We start from the raw sequence: 16,792 nt of genomic DNA, 5'->3' as shown, positions 1-16,792 counted from the left end.
CAGAATATCCTAAAACTCCTTCTTATTAAGACAGAATATTCTCCCGTATTTGTTCTCTGAGTGATGTCGGTGAAAAAAAAGATGTTGAACTAAATGTATTTAGATGTATTTATTTTAAATTCTGTACATGTTTTGAAACAACTTTACTTTGTCAAAGTATGAAAAACAAGTTATTTTAAATGTATTTTATTTTTTTCACTCAATTTATTTAACTGAAGATTTTATTTGTTGATGTGTTTTTTTTAACAATGTTGTAAATGGCAATGCATTGTGGGTAAATGGAACCAAAAATGAAAACACTGTTCATTTCCAGTTTCGAGCGTCCACATGCAAAATAAAATAAGATAAAGAAACTTGGAGTGAGATTATTTCACCTAACGCTAATCATTTCATATAGTTTTTTTTTTTTTTTAAGATTTTCAGATTATAATCTGGAGTATTTGGACACAACTGCAGAAATCACATCCTGATTCTACTCACACGATGCCGGCAACCAGCTGCACCATTGGCCAACTGCCAAGAGAGAGGACACACACACACACACACACACACACACACACAGGTCAGTGAGCTGTAATGCACCAGATGTAGGGCAGCACAAACAGCATCGCTCCGTTACACAACTCCATTTCTGTGTGTGTGTATCTGTGTGTGTATGTGTATCTCTGTGTGTGATTGTGTGTGTCTCTGTGTGTGTATGTGTGTGTGTGATTGTGTATGCATGTATGAGCATTTCTTAATGACTAATGTGCGGCTGTGTTTGCGTGTCTGAAAACTAAATCCACCTTAAAGGAGCAGTCTGATAATTATTTATAAACCCTCCCTGTTCTCCGTCTTTGTCTCCACTTAGGACGATCAGCTTAGCTTAGCTTAGCCTAGCACAAAAGACTGGAAGCACAGGGAAACTAGCTAGCATGCCCAGACTTTAGGATATGTCGTGGTGTTACCAGGCAACCCAAACCAAACAATCCGTTGACTCTGACTCGAACGGGAGGGGTGAAACACGGTGAGTCACCCCTCCCGTTCGAGTCAGAGTATTACTGACCTGAAAATGGATGAAACGACTCCTAAAAATGAAGAAGTATGAGTCAAAATGTCGGTTTCAAAATGTCTGGGCGGCAAGGGGGTAAATTTGGGTTAAAATTGGGAAGGGAGGGTGGTTGAGAGCTCCACTTTTGAGCAAAATTTAAATTTTGAGCATATCAAACAACAATTTTTCCTGCCCTCAGGTGAATTTTTCTGCAACAACTTGTGCTTTTAACTTTAGTGCCCCCCGACTGCTGAAACTAATTACAGAACTCTCTTAAAATCAACTCAACTTGTGACTTTTGGACAATTTAGAAATCTGGTTTTGAAGTAATTCGCCACCGTTTGTTGAAATAGGGTTATTCACCGTCTCCTCTATATTTATATAGGTGGGCAAACGCATTTTTTTTTCTCAGTGCATGCATTGTCTTAGTCCGGCAATGTCACCGCTAGCTTAGCTTAGCGTAGTGAATGGAATCCTTTGTTGCCGTTAGCATGTCGTGAGTAAAAGTGACCCCAACAACAACAAATACTAATACTGTATCTGAAGTCTCTTTTATATAGACCTTAGTGGTCCCCTAATACTGTATCTGAAGTCTCTTTTATATAGACCTTAGTGGTCCCCTAATACTGTATCTGAAGTCTCTTTTATATAGACCCTAGTGGTCCCCTAATACTGTATCTGAAGTCTCTTTTATATAGACCCTAGTGGTCCCCTAATACTGTATCTGAAGTCTCTTTTATATAGACTTAGTGGTCCCCTAATACTGTATCTGAAGTCTCTTTTATATAGACCTTAGTGGTCCCCTAATACTGTATCTGAAGTCTCTTTTATATAGACCTTAGTGGTCCCTAATACTGTATCTGAAGTCTCAACGCACACCGGCCCTTTAAGAGCTACTTTTATATTTTTCAGTTTGCACAAATTTATTAAATGTGTCTCTGTGTGTGTCTGTGGGTGTGTGTGTATGTGTGTGTGTGGGTGTGTGTGTATGTATCTGTGTGTGTGTGCGTGTGTGTGTGTCTGTATCTGTGTGTGTGTGTGTATCTGTATATTTTTGTGTGTGTCTCTGTGTGTGTATCTGTGTGTGTGTAATGTGTGTGTATCGTGTGTGTGTGTACTGTGTGTGTGTGTTTGTGTGTGTGTGTGTGTTGTGTGTGTGCGTGTGTGTGTATGTGTGTGTGTATGTCGTATCTGTATGTGTGTGTGTGTGTATCTGTGTGTGTGTCTCTGTACATCTGTGTGTGTGCGTATGTGTATGTGTGTGTGTATCTGTGTGTGTGTGGCATCTGTGTAGCTGTGTGTGTATATATTTGTGTGTTATGTGTTTGTGTGTGTGTATCTGTGTGTGTGTGTGCATCTGTGTAGCTGTGTTATATATTTGTGTGTGTGTATCTGTGCGTGTTGTATCTGTGTGTGTGTGTGTCATCTGTGTATCTGTGTGTTGTATGTGTGTGTGTATCTGTGTATCCGTGTGTGTGTATCTGTTGTGTGTGTGTGTCTCTGTGTGTGTGTGTATCTGTGTATCTGTGTATCTGTGTGTGTGTATCCGTGTGTATCTTATGTGTGTGTATCCGTGTATCTGTTGTGTGTGTATCTGTGTGTCGTGTGTGTGCGTGTGTGTATCTGTGCGTGTGTGTGGTGTATCTGTGTGTGTGCGTATCTGTGTGTGTATCTGTGTGGTCTGTGTGTTGTGTATCTGTGTGTCTCTGTGTGTGTGTGTGTGTTTGTGTATCTGTGTGTGTGTGTTTGTATCTGTGTGTGTTATCCGTGTGTGTATCTGTGTGTGTGTGTCTGTGTGTGTATCTGTGTGTGTGTGTGTGTGTGTGTGTATCTGTGTGTGTGTGCGTATCTGTGTGTGTGTCTGTGTGTGTGTGTATCTGTGTGTGTGTGTATCTGTGTATCTGTGTGTGTGTGTATCTGTGTGTGTGTGTGTGTGTGTTAACTGGGTTATTTACCGAGATAAAACCAGGAGTCTGATTCGTGTTCACATCAAAGTCCAATAAATTATTTACACAGATTCTCTCTCTGAGTGTCATCACCGTGTTCGCTCGCCCGTCTGATGCTTCTGTGTGTGTGTGTGTGTGTGTGTGTGTGTGGTGGGGGTGTATTACATGTTTTATTAACACACACACACACACACACACACACACACACACACACAGTCAGCTGTGTGGCGTGTATGAGGTCAGTGTTACAGTGAGTTTGTTCTCATTTAAAACAGGAGGGATAACAGAGGTGTGTGTGTGTGTGTGTGTGTGTGTGTGTGTATTGGGGGATGGTGTGTGTGTGTGTGTGTGTGTGTGTGCGTTCATCGTGACTCAGAGCCCTGCAGCGTCTGTTTCAGAGCTCGACCTCGTTTATTTTTCCCCTCTCATCCCTCCTTTCCTTCCCTCCTTTCCTCCCTCACCTCGTCTCCTTGGTAACCCTTATCCCTCCATTTTCCTTTTCTCGTCCCCCTTTTTGTCTTCTTCTCCTTCCTCTCCATTTCCTGTCTCACTCCCCTCTCTATTCATCGCTCCCAATAAGATTATATACCGACATAATATGAACTACAGCTGACAGTGTGTGTGTCTGTGTGTCTCTGTGTGTGTGTGTCTGTGTGTGTCTCTGTGTGTGTGTGTGTGTGTGTGTGTGTATGTGTGTCTCTATGTGTGTGTGTGTGTATGTGTGTATGTGTGTGTGTCTCTGTATGTGTGTCTCTGTGTGTGTGTGTGTGTATGTGTATGTGTGTGTCTCTGTATGTGGCTGTGGTTGATGTTTCGTCTGGTGTGTCTGCTTGTGTCTGTATGTGTCTCTGTGTGTGTGTGTGTGTCTCTGTATGTGTGTGTGTCTTGTGTGTCTGTATGTGTGTGTGTGTCTGTGTGTGTGGTCTCTGTATGTGTGTCTCGTGTGTGTGTGTCTCTGTGTGTGTGTGTGTGTGTGTGTGTGTGTGTGCGTAGCGTCTATGTGTGTGTGTGTGTGTGTGTCTATGTGTCTGTATGTATGTGTGTGTGTGTCTCTGTGTGTCTCTGTGTGTGTGTGTCTCTGTATCTGTGTCGTCTGTGTGTGTGTGTGTCTCTGTGTGTGTGTGTGTGTGTGTGTGTGTTTTATGTGTGTGTGTGTCTTTGTGTGTCTGTATGTATGTGTGTGTGTGTGTCTCTGTGTGTGTGTGTCTCTGTATGTGTGTCTCTGTGTGTGTGTGTGTGTCTATGTGTGTGTGTCTCTCTGTGTGTCTGTACGTGTGTATGTGTGTGTGTGTGTCTCTGTGTGTGTCTGTATGTATGTATGTGTATTCCTAATATTCTTGGGCTGCTAGCACCTTAAAGTGCATGCTAGCTCGTTACCTAGCTACTGTCAGGGCCTCATACTCTGCTTCTGACTGGCTAGTAGTCCTTACCTAGCTACTGTCAGGGTCTCATACTCTGCTTCTGACTGGCTAGTAGTCCTTACCTAGGTACTGTCAGGGCCTCATACTCTGCTTCTGACTGGCTAGTAGTCCTTACCTAGCTACTGTCAGGGCCTCATACTCTGCTTCTGACTGGCTAGTAGTCCTTACCTAGCTACTGTCAGGGTCTCATACTCTGCTTCTGACTGGCTAGTAGTCCTTACCTAGGTACTGTCAGGGCCTCATACTCTGCTTCTGACTGGCTAGTAGTCCTTACCTAGGTACTGTCAGGGCCTCATACTCTGCTTCTGACTGGCTAGTAGTCCCTACTAGCTACTGTAGGATATGTCGTGGTGTTACTCTCACGCTACAACTGAATTCCCGCGGGACTTCGGCGCGAGACTACAGCTAGCCGTCTAAAACACTATTTTACTGTGCAACCGTGGCAACAGAACTAAAAATAACTTCCTGTTTCACAACAACAACAACAACAACAACAACAACAACACAGAGAGGACGGTGATGTCATCGTCAACACGAACGGCAGCGCTGAGGTCATAGTGATGTCATCGAATCATCCTGCTGTTTCTGTCCAATAACAGCACAGCGTGTGTGTGTGTCTCTATGTATGTGTGTGTGTGTGTGTCTCTGCGTGTGTGTGTCTCTATGTATGTGTGTGTGTCTTTGTGTTCGTCTCTGTCTGTGTGTGTCTCTATGTGTGTGTCTGTCTCTCTGTATGTGTGTGTCTGTGTGTGTGTGTGTGTGTGTCTTTCTGTATGTGTGTGTGTCTTTATGTGTGTGTGTCTTTGTGTGTGTCTCTATGTGTGTGTGTGTCTGTGTGTGTCTCTGTATTTCTCTCTGTATGTGTGTGTGTCTCTATGTGTGTGTGTTTGTGTGTGTGTGTCTCTGTATGTATGTGTGTCTGTCTCTATGTGTGTGTGTCTGTGTGTGTGTCTCTCTGTATGTGTGTGTGTCTGTCTCTATGTGTGTGTGTGTCTGTGTGTGTCTCTGTATGTGTATGCGTGTCTCTATGTGTGTGTGTGTCTGTCTCTATGTGTGTGTGTGTGTCTCTCTGTATGTGTGTGTGTCTGGGTGTGCTCCAGTATGTGTCTCTCTATGTATTTATGTGTGTGTGTGTGTCTCTGTTTGTGTGTGTCTGTGTGTTCGTCTCTGTGTGTGTCTCTCTATGTATGTGAGTGTGTGTGTGTCTTTGTGTGTGTGTCTCTATGTGTGTGTCTTTCTGTGTGTGTGTCTGTGTGTCTTTCTGTGTGTGTCTGTGTGTATTTCTGTGTGTGTCTTTCTGTGTGTGTGTCTTTCTGTGTGTGTGTGTGTCTTTGTGTGTGTGTCTTTCTGTGTGTGTCTCTCTATGTATGTGAGTGTGTGTGTGTCTTTGTGTGTGTGTGTGTGTCTCTCTATGTGTATGTCTTTCTGTGTGTGTGTGTCTTTGTGTGTGTGTCTCTCTATGTATGTGAGTGTGTGTGTGTCTCTATATATATGTGTGTGTGTCTGTGTCTTTCTGTGTGTCTTTGTGTGTGTGTCTTTCTGTGTTTGTCTCTCTATGTATGTGAGTGTGTGTGTGTGTGTGTGTGTGTGTGTGTGTCAGTCACAGCTGTTACATCCATTAAAGGACCATTTGCTAGCTTTATGTGTTTTAAAGGGTCAGAGGTCAGAGGGTGTCTCCTGTTTCCTCTCCTTGTCTCCTTGTCCACTTGTCCCCTAGCAGGAAACATGTTAATCTGAACTGAAACTGAATCATTGGTTTAAAATCCTCTATTGTTAGTTTCAGTCAGTTTAACAACAGAAAGACAACAGCTCCATCTACAGGACACACACACACACAATACATACACACATACACACAACCTACCTCCTCTACATTAGTCTCATGTTTTATTGATGTTTATCAGCAGATGGAAGTGGAGTCACAGTGTGTGTGTGTCTCTCTGTATGTGTGTGTGTCTGTATGTGTGTCTCTGTGTGTGTCTCTCTGTATGTGTGTGTGTCTGTGTGTGTGTCTCTGTGTGTGTCTCTCTGTATGTGTGTGTGTGTGTGTGTGTGTGTGTCTCTGTGTGTGTCTGTGTGTGTGTCTCTGTGTGTGTGTCTGTGTGTGTGTCTCTGTGTGTGTGTCTCTCTGTATGTGTGTCTCTGTGTGTGTCTCTGTGTGTGTGTCTCTGTGTGTGTGTGTGTCTGTGTGTGTCTCTCTGTATGTGTGTGTGTCTCTGTATGTTTGTGTGTGTTTGTGTGTGTGTGTTTTTGTGTGTGTGTGTCTTTGTGTGTGTGTGTCTTTGTGTGTGACTTTGTGTCTGTGTGTGTCTTTGTGTGTGACTATGTGTCTGTGTGTGTCTTTGTGTGTGTGTCTGTCTCTGTATTTGTATATGTGTGTGTGTGTGTGTCTGTCTGTCTCTCTGTATGTGTGTGTGTGTGTCTGTCTGTCTCTGTGTGTGTGTGTGTGTGTGTGTGTGTCTGTCTCTGTGTGTCTGTCTCTCTGTGTGTGTGTCACATTTCAGTTTGTAGTTTTGGATCTTTTTCTGTCTTCAGAAGAACTACAAAGTGGGCGGGCCTTACCGTAGGTCTGTATCATGTTAACCAATCAGAGGAGCCTTCATGGCTCCCATCACACACTTAAACATTCAAAAGCTAAAAGCACACAAATGGATTCGATGATTAATTAATTAACTGAAAGTTCCGAAAACTATTTAAGGACTATTATTATAGGATTATTTACATGGAGTCTGGTGGAGATATGCTGGCTCTATACACACTAAAAGTCCTGATTATTTACATGGAGTCTGGTGGAAATATGCTGGCTCTATACACGCTAAAAGTCCTGATTATTTACATGGAGTCTGGTGGAAATATGCTGTCTCTATAAACGCTAAAAGTCCTGATTATTTACATGGAGTCTGGTGGAGATATGCTGGCTCTATACACACTAAAAGTCCTGATTATTTACATGGAGTCTGGTGGAGATATGCTGGCTCTATACACGCTAAAAGTCCTGATTATTTACATGGAGTCTGGTGGAGATATGCTGGCTCTATAAACGCTAAAAGTCCTGATTATTTACATGGAGTCTGGTGGAGATATGCTGGCTCTATACACGCTAAAAGTCCTGATTATTTACATGGAGTCTGGTGGAGATATGCTGTCTCTATAAACGCTAAAAGTCCTGATTATTTACATGGAGTCTGGTGGAGATATGCTGGCTCTATAGACGCTAAAAGTCCTGATTATTTACATGGAGTCTGGTGGAGATATGCTGGCTCACTATAAACGCTAAAAGTCCTGATTATTTACATGGAGTCTGGTGGAGATATGCTGGCTCTATAGACGCTAAAAGTCCTGATTATTTACATGGAGTCTGGTGGAGATATGCTGGCTCTATAGACGCTAAAAGTCCTGATTATTTACATGGAGTCTGGTGGAGATATGCTGGCTCTATACACGCTAAAAGTCCTGATTATTTACATGGAGTCTGGAGGAGATATGTTGGCTCTATACACACTAAAAGTCCTGATTATTTACATGGAGTCTGGAGGAGATATGCTGGCTCTATACACACTAAAAGTCCTGATTATTTACATGGAGTCTGGTGGAGATATGCTGGCTCTATACACACTAAAAGTCCTGATTATTTACATGGAGTCTGGTGGAGATATGCTGGCTCTATAAACGCTAAAGTCCTGATTATTTACATGGAGTCTGGTGGAGATATGCTGGCTCTATACACGCTAAAAGTCCTGATTATTTACATGGAGTCTGGTGGAGATATGCTGGCTCTGTACACACCGAAGTCCTGATTATTTACATGGAGTCTGGTGGAGATATGCTGGCTCTATAAACGCGCTAAAAGTCCTGATTATTTACATGGAGTCTGGTGGAGATATGCTGGCTCTATACACGCTAAAAGTCCTGATTATTTACATGGAGTCTGGTGGAGATATGCTGGCTCTATAAACGCTAAAAGTCCTGATTATTTACATGGAGTCTGGTGGAGATATGCTGGCTCTATACACGCTAAAAGTCCTGATTATTTACATGGAGTCTGGTGGAGATATGCTGGCTCTATAGACGCTAAAAGTCCTGATTATTTACATGGAGTCTGGTGGAGATATGCTGGCTCTATACACGCTAAAAGTCCTGATTATTTACATGGAGTCTGGTGGAGATATGCTGGTTCTATACACGCTAAAAGTCCTGATTATTTACATGGAGTCTGGTGGAGATATGCTGGCTCTATAGACGCTAAAAGTCCTGATTATTTACATGGAGTCTGGTGGAGATATGCTGGCCTCTATAGACGCGCTAAAAGTCCTGATTATTTACATGGAGTCTGGTGGAGATATGCTGGCTCTATAAACGCTAAAAGTCCTGATTATTTACATGGAGTCTGGTGGAGATATGCTGGCTCTATACACGCTAAAAGTCCTGATTATTTACATGGAGTCTGGTGGAGATATGCTGGCTCTATACACGCTAAAAGTCCTGATTATTTACATGGAGTCTGGTGGAGATATGCTGGCTCTATACACGCTAAAACTTTAGTGGACGCTAATAGACAAAAACAACTTTTCCTTTTATACTTTTTTTAATTCAAAAAACACCCCCCCTCGGTACGTTTTTGTTACAGCACACAGAGAAGTCAAACACAGATTGCCTGCCGAGGGAGGAGTGAGAGGGGGGGGGGGGTCAAAGGTCCGAAACACAGGGGGAGGGGTTAACTATGACCTCGCTGCAGAAAATAACAATCTGAAACATTATTTTAAAAGGTCATTAAAAAACGAAACCTGAAAACTGAGCGGAGAGTCTATTTACAATATTGCCTTTTTTTTTATTTGTTTTTTTAAAAACGGTCGTTTGACCTTTGACCTTTTTTTTTTTTACACTCTAAAAAAAACACACAAAAAAAACAACCAAAACAACTCTAAAAACAACGCAACAACTCGTCAATTGCGTCTGCCAATGCGTCCTCCCCGCCTCGGAGAGTAAAGTCTGGACCGCCACGGCTCAAGTGGCGCCCCCCCCGCACGCCAGACACGCCCCTCATATATATATATAAATAAAGGATGTTGAAATAAGCACCGTAAATAATGTAAAAATAATAAACAATTAAAAAAAGAAATAGTAATATAAATTATATATATTATATATATATAATTTATATATACATTTATTTATATTAATTAATTAATTTATTTATTTATATATACATTTATTTTAAATATATATATTATATATATATAATTATTTAATAAATAATATTTAAAAAAAATAATGTAAAAATAATAATAATTAAAAATAAATAAAAACAAGGCGACAAAAAGTTGAAAAATAAAGTTGAAAAAAAAGTCAAAAATATAGAAAAAAAAGAAAAAAATTATTTAAAAAAAAAAGAGCCCAAAAAACATTCATGTTATGGGCGTTAAAATAAATTAAAAAAGGCAACAAAATGGCTGTGTCTCAAGCCGCCTGCTGTCACACTTTCAACACTTAGTTGTAAGTATATCGTGGAGATATAACACACTGAAAGTACCAGGATGGACCCCTTCTAAAAAACGTCTTCAGTGTGGAACGATGGACGCTACGCGCACTAAACGGGCGCCATCTGGACTACGAAGCGTGAAAGAGGGGGAGGGACCAGGGGGTAGCAGACCGGCAGCTGATTGGACGAACGCGTCACATGGGTGTCTGGCTTCTCCTGGATTTCACAACAGAGCAAAAGTGGTTCACCGAAACGTGTTTCGGGAAACAAGGCCAGTTCCTGAACTCTGTCTTCATTTCACATCGACGAAAGGTCAGTTTTACAGATTTTTCAGGAAGTGGTCACTCACTACAGGAGGAAGTGGTCACTCACTACAGGAGGAAGTGGTCACTACGGGAGGAAGTGGTCACTACGGGAGGAAGGAAGTGATCACTATGGGAGGAAGGAAGTGGTCACTACGGGAGGAAGTGGTCACTACGGGAGGAAGGAAGTGATCACTATGGGAGGAAGGAAGTGGTCACTACAGGAGGAAGTGGTCACTCACTACAGGAGGAAGTGGTCACTACGGGACGAAGTGGTCACTACGGGAGGAAGGAAGTGATCACTATGGGAGGAAGGAAGTGATCACTATGGGAGGAAGGAAGTGGTCACTACGGGAGGAAGTGGTCACTACAGCAGGAAGTGGTCACTACCTGAGGAAGAGGTTACTACGGGAGGAAGTGGGCAGTACGGGAGGAAGTGGTCACTACGGGAGGAAGTGGTCACTATGGCAGGAAGTGGTCATTACGGGAAGAAGGAAGTGATCACTATGGGAGGAAGGAAGTGGTCACTACGGGAGGAAGTGGTCACTACAGCAGGAAGTGGTCACTACCTGAGGAAGTGGTTACTACGGGAGGAAGTGGGCAGTACGGGAGGAAGTGGTCACTACGGGAGGAAGTGGTCACTCACTACGGCAGGAAGTGGTGCCAGAACCTGATCTGTTCCACGCTAGCCTCCACCGGGAAGCTAACGTTAGTTTAGCTAACAGCTAACCGCTAGCCGACAGCTAGATTCAGTCTAAAATAACGTTAAGTCAAACTTAATGGGAGAAGCAGGCTACAGCTACATTAAGACTTTACAGTAATAACAATAAAGACGAGTGTTGAGTGATTGTATTTTAAATGAGCACAAGTAAAGTAGAACTGACGTAACAGCTGTTATATATGTTAACGGTTATTTTATATTTCAAGTTTTATTTTGAGGGTCTTTTAAAGTTAACACATGCTGTCTCAGCTAGCTAGCAGTTAGCCGAATTAGCTGTTAGCTAAACTAACGTGGACGCTAACGGCAGGCCGCTACAATCACCTAGCGGTCCGCCGAATTAGCTATTAGCCAAACTAACGTTAGCTGGAGGCTAGCGTGGGAACAGATCGGGTAGTGTCGTAAATCCTCGTACCACAGCGCATGCGCAGAACGGATCGGGTACCGATGATCGTTAGCGGTGGACTGACCGAAGACACAGCCATAGTCAAATATAGGGCTATCAATTTTGGAAAAAAAGGGACCCAAACGTTGAAAAAATACAGAAATGTTAAAAAAATAAATAAAAAAATGGGCAAAAAGTTGTGAAAAGTGATGAAAAAAACTCAAAAGATAAAAATAAAAAAAAAATAAAAAAAAATGCCAAGAAAACGTCAGATATAGGGCTATCAATTTTGGAAAAAAAAGTGACCCAAACGTTAAAATAAATAAATAATAAAGGGGCTTAAAGTCGCAACACAAACGATGAAAAAAAAAAAAAAAATCACGAAAAAGAGCCCAGAACATCGGAAAAGTGACGTTGGAAACGTTGGGGGGGAAAAAAAGCGACAAAATGTCAGATATTGGGACCCGAACGTTGAAACGTAAAAATAAAAAAATAAAAAAACTTAACGTTGAGATCGGGACGACGAACGTGTTTTCGCGGCCGACGAGAGGACAAGACGAGGAAACCGGCGACGCAAGTTTACGTTAGACCGAAGACGCATTTCAGCAGCTTCTGTCGGATTGGACGAAATGTTTTCGGACGATTTTTTTGGTTGCTTAAAAAGCGACAAAAAGTGAAAAAAAAATAAAAAATCGTACGAAAAAAATGTGTCCTTGTTTTTTTCTTTTTCTTTTTCAAAGCTTACTTCGCCAATTTTGTCGCATTTTTCGAAGTTTTTTTTGTCATTTAAAGGGTTGAGAGACGGAATGTTTTCGACTGTCAAGCAGGGGGCGGAGCCTGAAGCGCGTCGGGGGCGGCGCCTGAAGAGAGTAGGGGGCGGAGCCTGAAGCACGTCGGGGGCGGCGCCTGAAGAGAGTAGGGGGCGGAGCCTGAAGCACGTCGGGGGCGGCGCCTGAAGAAAGTGAGGCGGCGGAGCCTGAAGCACGTCGGGGGCGGAGCCTGAAGAGAGTAGGGGGCGGAGCCTGAAGCGCGTCGGGGGCGGAGCCTGAAGCGTGTCGGGGGCGGAGCCTGAAGCGTGTTGGGGGCGGAGCCTGAAGAGACAGACACTGACAGACGAACCAGTTGCTGCCAACTCCAAAATTAAATAAAAACAGACAAAAAACACACAGAGTTAATATTTAACACATAATAAACAGTCAAAATGTTACAATCACTTCATTCTGTAATAACCTGCCGCACGATGTAATAACCTGCCGCACGATGTAATAACCTGCCGCACGATGTAATAACCTGCCGCATGATGTAATAACCTGCCGCACGATGTAATAACCTGCCGCACGATGTAATAAAAAATAACCTGCCGCACGATGTAATAACCTGCTGCATGATGTAATAATGTCGTCTTCTTGTCGTCTTCTTGTCGCCTTTTTGTCACCTATTTGTCACCTTTTTGTCGTCTTCTTGTCGTCATTTTGTCGCCCATTTGTCACCTTTTTGTCACCCATTTGTCGTCTTATTATCACCTATTTGTCACCTTTTTGTCGCCTATTTGTTGCCTATTTTGTCACCTATTTGTCGTCTTTTTGTCACCTTTTTGTCGTCTTTTTGTCACCTTTTTGTCGTCTTTTTGTCACATTTTTGTCGTCTTTTTGTCACCTATTTGTTGTCTTTTCGTCGCCTATTTGTCACCTTTTTGTCGTCTTTTTGTCGTCTTTTTGTCACCTATTTGTCGTCTTTTTGTCACCTTTTTGTCACCTATTTGTTGTCTTTTTGTCACCTATTTGTCACCTTTTTGTCGCCTATTTGTCGTCTTTTTGTCACCTATTTGTTGCCTATTTTGTCACCTATTTGTTGTCTTTTTGTCACCTTTTTGTCGTCTTTTTGTCACCTTTTGTTCGCCTATTTGTCGTCTTTTTGTCACCTTTTTGTCGTCTTTTTGTCGCCTATTTGTCGTCTTTTTGTCACCTTTTTGTCGTCTTTTTGTCACCTATTTGTCGCCTATTTGTCGTCTTTTTGTCACCTTTTTGTCGTCGTTTTGTCGCCTATTTGGTTGCCTTTTTGTCTATTTGTTTGGGTTTGTTATTATAAAACGCGTCAGAATATTACATAATGAAGAGAAGATGTGATAGATTTTGACGTCGTTACCCACCCGCCCCTGGAAACCCCGTACAACAAATCAAACACACACACGGGAAACAATATTCTGCAGGTTCCTAGCGGGCCGAGACAGCAGAGTCATGTGATCACTGTTCAGAGGGGAGGGCGAACATGACAGTGGACGGAAGATCCTGAAAACATACGGAGTCCCTGATTGGCTGTTAGAGACACACAGAGTCCTGATTGGTTGCTAGACACACACAGAGTCCTGATTGGTTGTTAGACACACATCGGTCCGCGTCAGATACTTTGCGTGCTGTCCGTCCGGTTCGAAAGCCGAGGAAGAACAGACGACCAGACGACGATGACCATGATGATATGCAGGAGGATCAGAAACCTGAGCACGCTTGCCACTTCCTGTTGTGGTCACTTCCTGTCTGTGGAGCGCCAGAGGTGAGGTGGGGGGAGAGTTCAGGATGGGGGGGGCAGGACAGATGGGCTTTAAGGTTTAAAGATAAAATCCTCTTCTTATATATTATCTAAAAATAAAGACGTGAGATTCTCTAACAAACTGAAAAAACACACTATCTGAGATCACACAGTTCCTGTCTGTCTGTCTGTCTGTCTGTCTGTCTGTCTGTCTGGGACAGAAACAGGACGGGACGACACACAGAGAGAGCCGCAGAGACTAGTCGTCTTCGTCATCGTCGTCGTCGTCTTCGTCATCCTCGCCTTCGGCGTCCACGCCTCTCTTCCTCTTCTCGCCCTGAGCTACCGCTTTCACTTCTGGAGAGAGAGAGAGAGGGAGAGGGAGGGAGAGAGAGAGAGAGAGGGAGAAAGAGAGAGAGAGAGAGAGAGAGAGAGAGAAAAGAGAGAAGAGGAGAGAGAGAGAGAAAAAAAAAGAGAGAGAGAGAGAGAGAGGGAGAGAGAGAGAGAGAAAAGAGAGAGAGAGAGAGAGAGAGAGAGGGAGAGAGAGAGAGAGAGAGGGAGAGAGAGACAGAGAGGGACAGAGAGAGAGAGACAGAGAGGGAGATAGAGAGACAGAGAGGGAGAGAGAGAGACAGAGAGGGACAGACAGAGTGAGACAGAAAGAGAGACAGGGAGAGAGAGAGAGAGAACCGACCAATCAGAGCAGAGCCGTGCCAGGATTGTGAGTTAGTAAGGTAGAAATAAAATGGATAGAAAGTGTGAGCGTGGCCTTGGCCCTGTTCTTCACTCACCTTCCTCCTCTTCGTCTGCGTAGTCGTCCTCATCATCGTCGTCCTGAGAAGGGAAGCCACATCGACAGGTAAGACTTTCAGAGTAAAAGACCATTAACGTAAGACTTTCAGAGTAAAAGACTATTAAGGTAAGACTTTCAGAGTAAAAGGCCATTAAGGTAAGACTTTCAGAGTAAAAGACCATTAAGGTAAGATTTTCAAAGTAAAAGACCATTAAGGTAAGACTTTCAGAGTAAAAGACTATTAAGGTAAGACTTTCAGAGTAAAAGTCTATTAAAGTAAGACTTTCAGAGTAAAAGACCATTAAGGTAAGACTTTCAGAGTAAAAGACTATTAAGGTAAGACTTTCAGAGTAAAAGTCTATTAAGGTAAGACTTTCAGAGTAAAAGACCATTAAGGGAAGACCTTCAGAGTAAAAGACTATTAAGGTAAGACTTTCAGAGTAAAAGACTATTAAGGTAAGATTTTCAGAGTAAGACCTTCAGAGTAAAAGACTATTAAGGTAAGACTTTCAGAGTAAGACCTTCAGAGTAAAAGACTATTAAGGTAAGACTTTCAGAGTAAGACTTTCAGAGTAAAAGACTATTAAGGTAAGACTTTCAGAGTAAAAGACTAGTATGGTAAGACTTTCAGAGTAAAAGACTAGTATGGTAAGACTTTCAGAGTAAAAGACTAGTATGGTAAGACCTTCAGAGTAAAAGACGATTAAGGTAAGACTTTCAGAGTAAAAGACCATTAAGGTAAGACTTTCAGAGTAAAAGACTATTAAGGTAAGATTTTCAAAGTAAAAGACCATTAAGGTAAGACTTTCAGAGTAAGACTTTCAGAGTAAAAGACTAGTAAGGTAAGACTTTCAGAGTAAAAGACTAGTATGGTAAGACTTTCAGAGTAAAAGACTAGTATGGTAAGACCTTCAGAGTAAAAGACGATTAAGGTAAGACTTTCAGAGTAAAAGACTATTAAGGTAAGACTTTCAGAGTAAAAAGACCATTAAGGTAAGACTTCCAGAGTAAGACTTTCAAAGTAAAAGACCATTAAGGTAAGATTTTCAGTGTAAGACTTTCAAAGTAAAAGACCATTAAAGTAAAAGACTATTAGAAGCAGCTGGTTTCTGATTGGACGGCACTAACGAAGTTCTACTCGTCTACATCATGTGACCAGGCTGAACCAGCTGTGTGTGTGTGTGAATATATATGTGTATAAGTGTATGTGTGTGTGCGTGTATATATGTGTATATGTGTGTGTGCGTGTATATATGTGTATGTGTGTGCGTGCGTGCATATATGTGTATATGTGTGTGTGTGTGTGCGTGTATATATGTGTATATGTGTGTGTGTGTGCGTGTATATATGTGTATGTGTGTGTGTGTGTATATGTGTGTGTGTGTTGTTGCCCACCTGATCGGCCCGGTTGACCTGAAAGCTCAGCCCCACCTCTCCTCCCTCCGAGCCGTCTTCCTCCTCTTCGTCATCCTCGTCTTCGTCGTAGTCGCCGGGCGGCGCCGCTCCGTCCTCGCCGTCTTCGTCTGCAAACACAGAGACGAGAAGACTCGACTCTCTCCACACAACTGATCCTAAAAATGTCCTGATTCTACCAGAACGTGGTCACATGCATGTTTTTTTTACACTTTTATCGATTTTGTAGTTTTATTTGATGCACTTGTTGCCATTTTTGTAGTTTTTTCAGACATATTTTATGCTTTTTGTTGCATTTTTGGCGACATAAAGCGCACTTGAACCTTTCTTTGTAGTTTTGTTGTGTGTGTGTTCAGAGTGTGTGTGTGTTCTGTGTGTGTGTGTGTGTTCAGAGTGTATGTGTGTGTTCAGAGTGTGTGTGTGTGTGTGTGTGTGTGTTCAGTGTGTGTGTTCAGAGTGTGTGTGTGTGTTCAGTGTGTGTGTGTGTGTTCTGTGTGAGTGTTTGTTCAGTGTGTGCGTGTGTTCTGTGTGTGTGTGTGTTCAGTGTGTGTGTGTGTTCTGTGTGTGTGTTCAGTGTGTGTGTTCAGAGTGTGTGTGTGTGTGTTTCTGTGTGTGTGTTCAGAGTGTGTGTGTGTGTTCAGTGTGTGTTCAGAGTGTGTGTGTGTTCTGTGTGTGTGTTCAGTGCGTGTGTGTGTGTTCTGTGTGTGTTCAGTGTGTGCGTGTGTTCAGTGTGTGTGTGTTCTGTGTGTGTTCAGTGTGTGCAGTGTGTGTGTGTTCAG

The 16,792-nt window shown here is 42.6% G+C and overlaps 1 protein-coding gene and 1 long non-coding RNA gene across 2 annotated transcripts in view; both read right to left on the bottom strand.

Annotated features, from left to right (window-relative positions):
- Window positions 1-12,447: 12,447 nt before the first annotated feature.
- Window positions 12,448-12,905, bottom strand: LOC120571615. Its single transcript, XR_005641248.1, has 2 exons — window positions 12,659-12,905; window positions 12,448-12,611 (listed from the first exon to the last, which is right to left on the bottom strand). It is a non-coding gene; the product is annotated as an uncharacterized LOC120571615 (long non-coding RNA).
- A 330-nt stretch (window positions 12,906-13,235) lies between these two features.
- anp32e (acidic (leucine-rich) nuclear phosphoprotein 32 family, member E) overlaps window positions 13,236-16,792 on the bottom strand; it is a 9,897-nt gene continuing 6,340 nt past the window's right edge. Inside the window, exons 5-7 of the mRNA XM_039820667.1 lie at window positions 15,996-16,123; window positions 14,599-14,641; window positions 13,236-14,164 (exon numbers count right to left, since the gene is read on the bottom strand). Of these exons, the coding sequence (XP_039676601.1) occupies window positions 14,067-14,164; window positions 14,599-14,641; window positions 15,996-16,123 (269 nt within the window). The 3' untranslated portion in view covers window positions 13,236-14,066. The remainder of the gene's footprint in view (window positions 14,165-14,598; window positions 14,642-15,995; window positions 16,124-16,792) is intronic.

Source organism: Perca fluviatilis, chromosome 13 (genome assembly GCF_010015445.1).
Source record: "Perca fluviatilis chromosome 13, GENO_Pfluv_1.0, whole genome shotgun sequence".
Taxonomy (NCBI): domain Eukaryota; kingdom Metazoa; phylum Chordata; class Actinopteri; order Perciformes; family Percidae; genus Perca; species Perca fluviatilis.
Note: the sequence above shows the minus strand (reverse complement) of the source record. Positions and strands in the feature narration are given on the sequence as shown.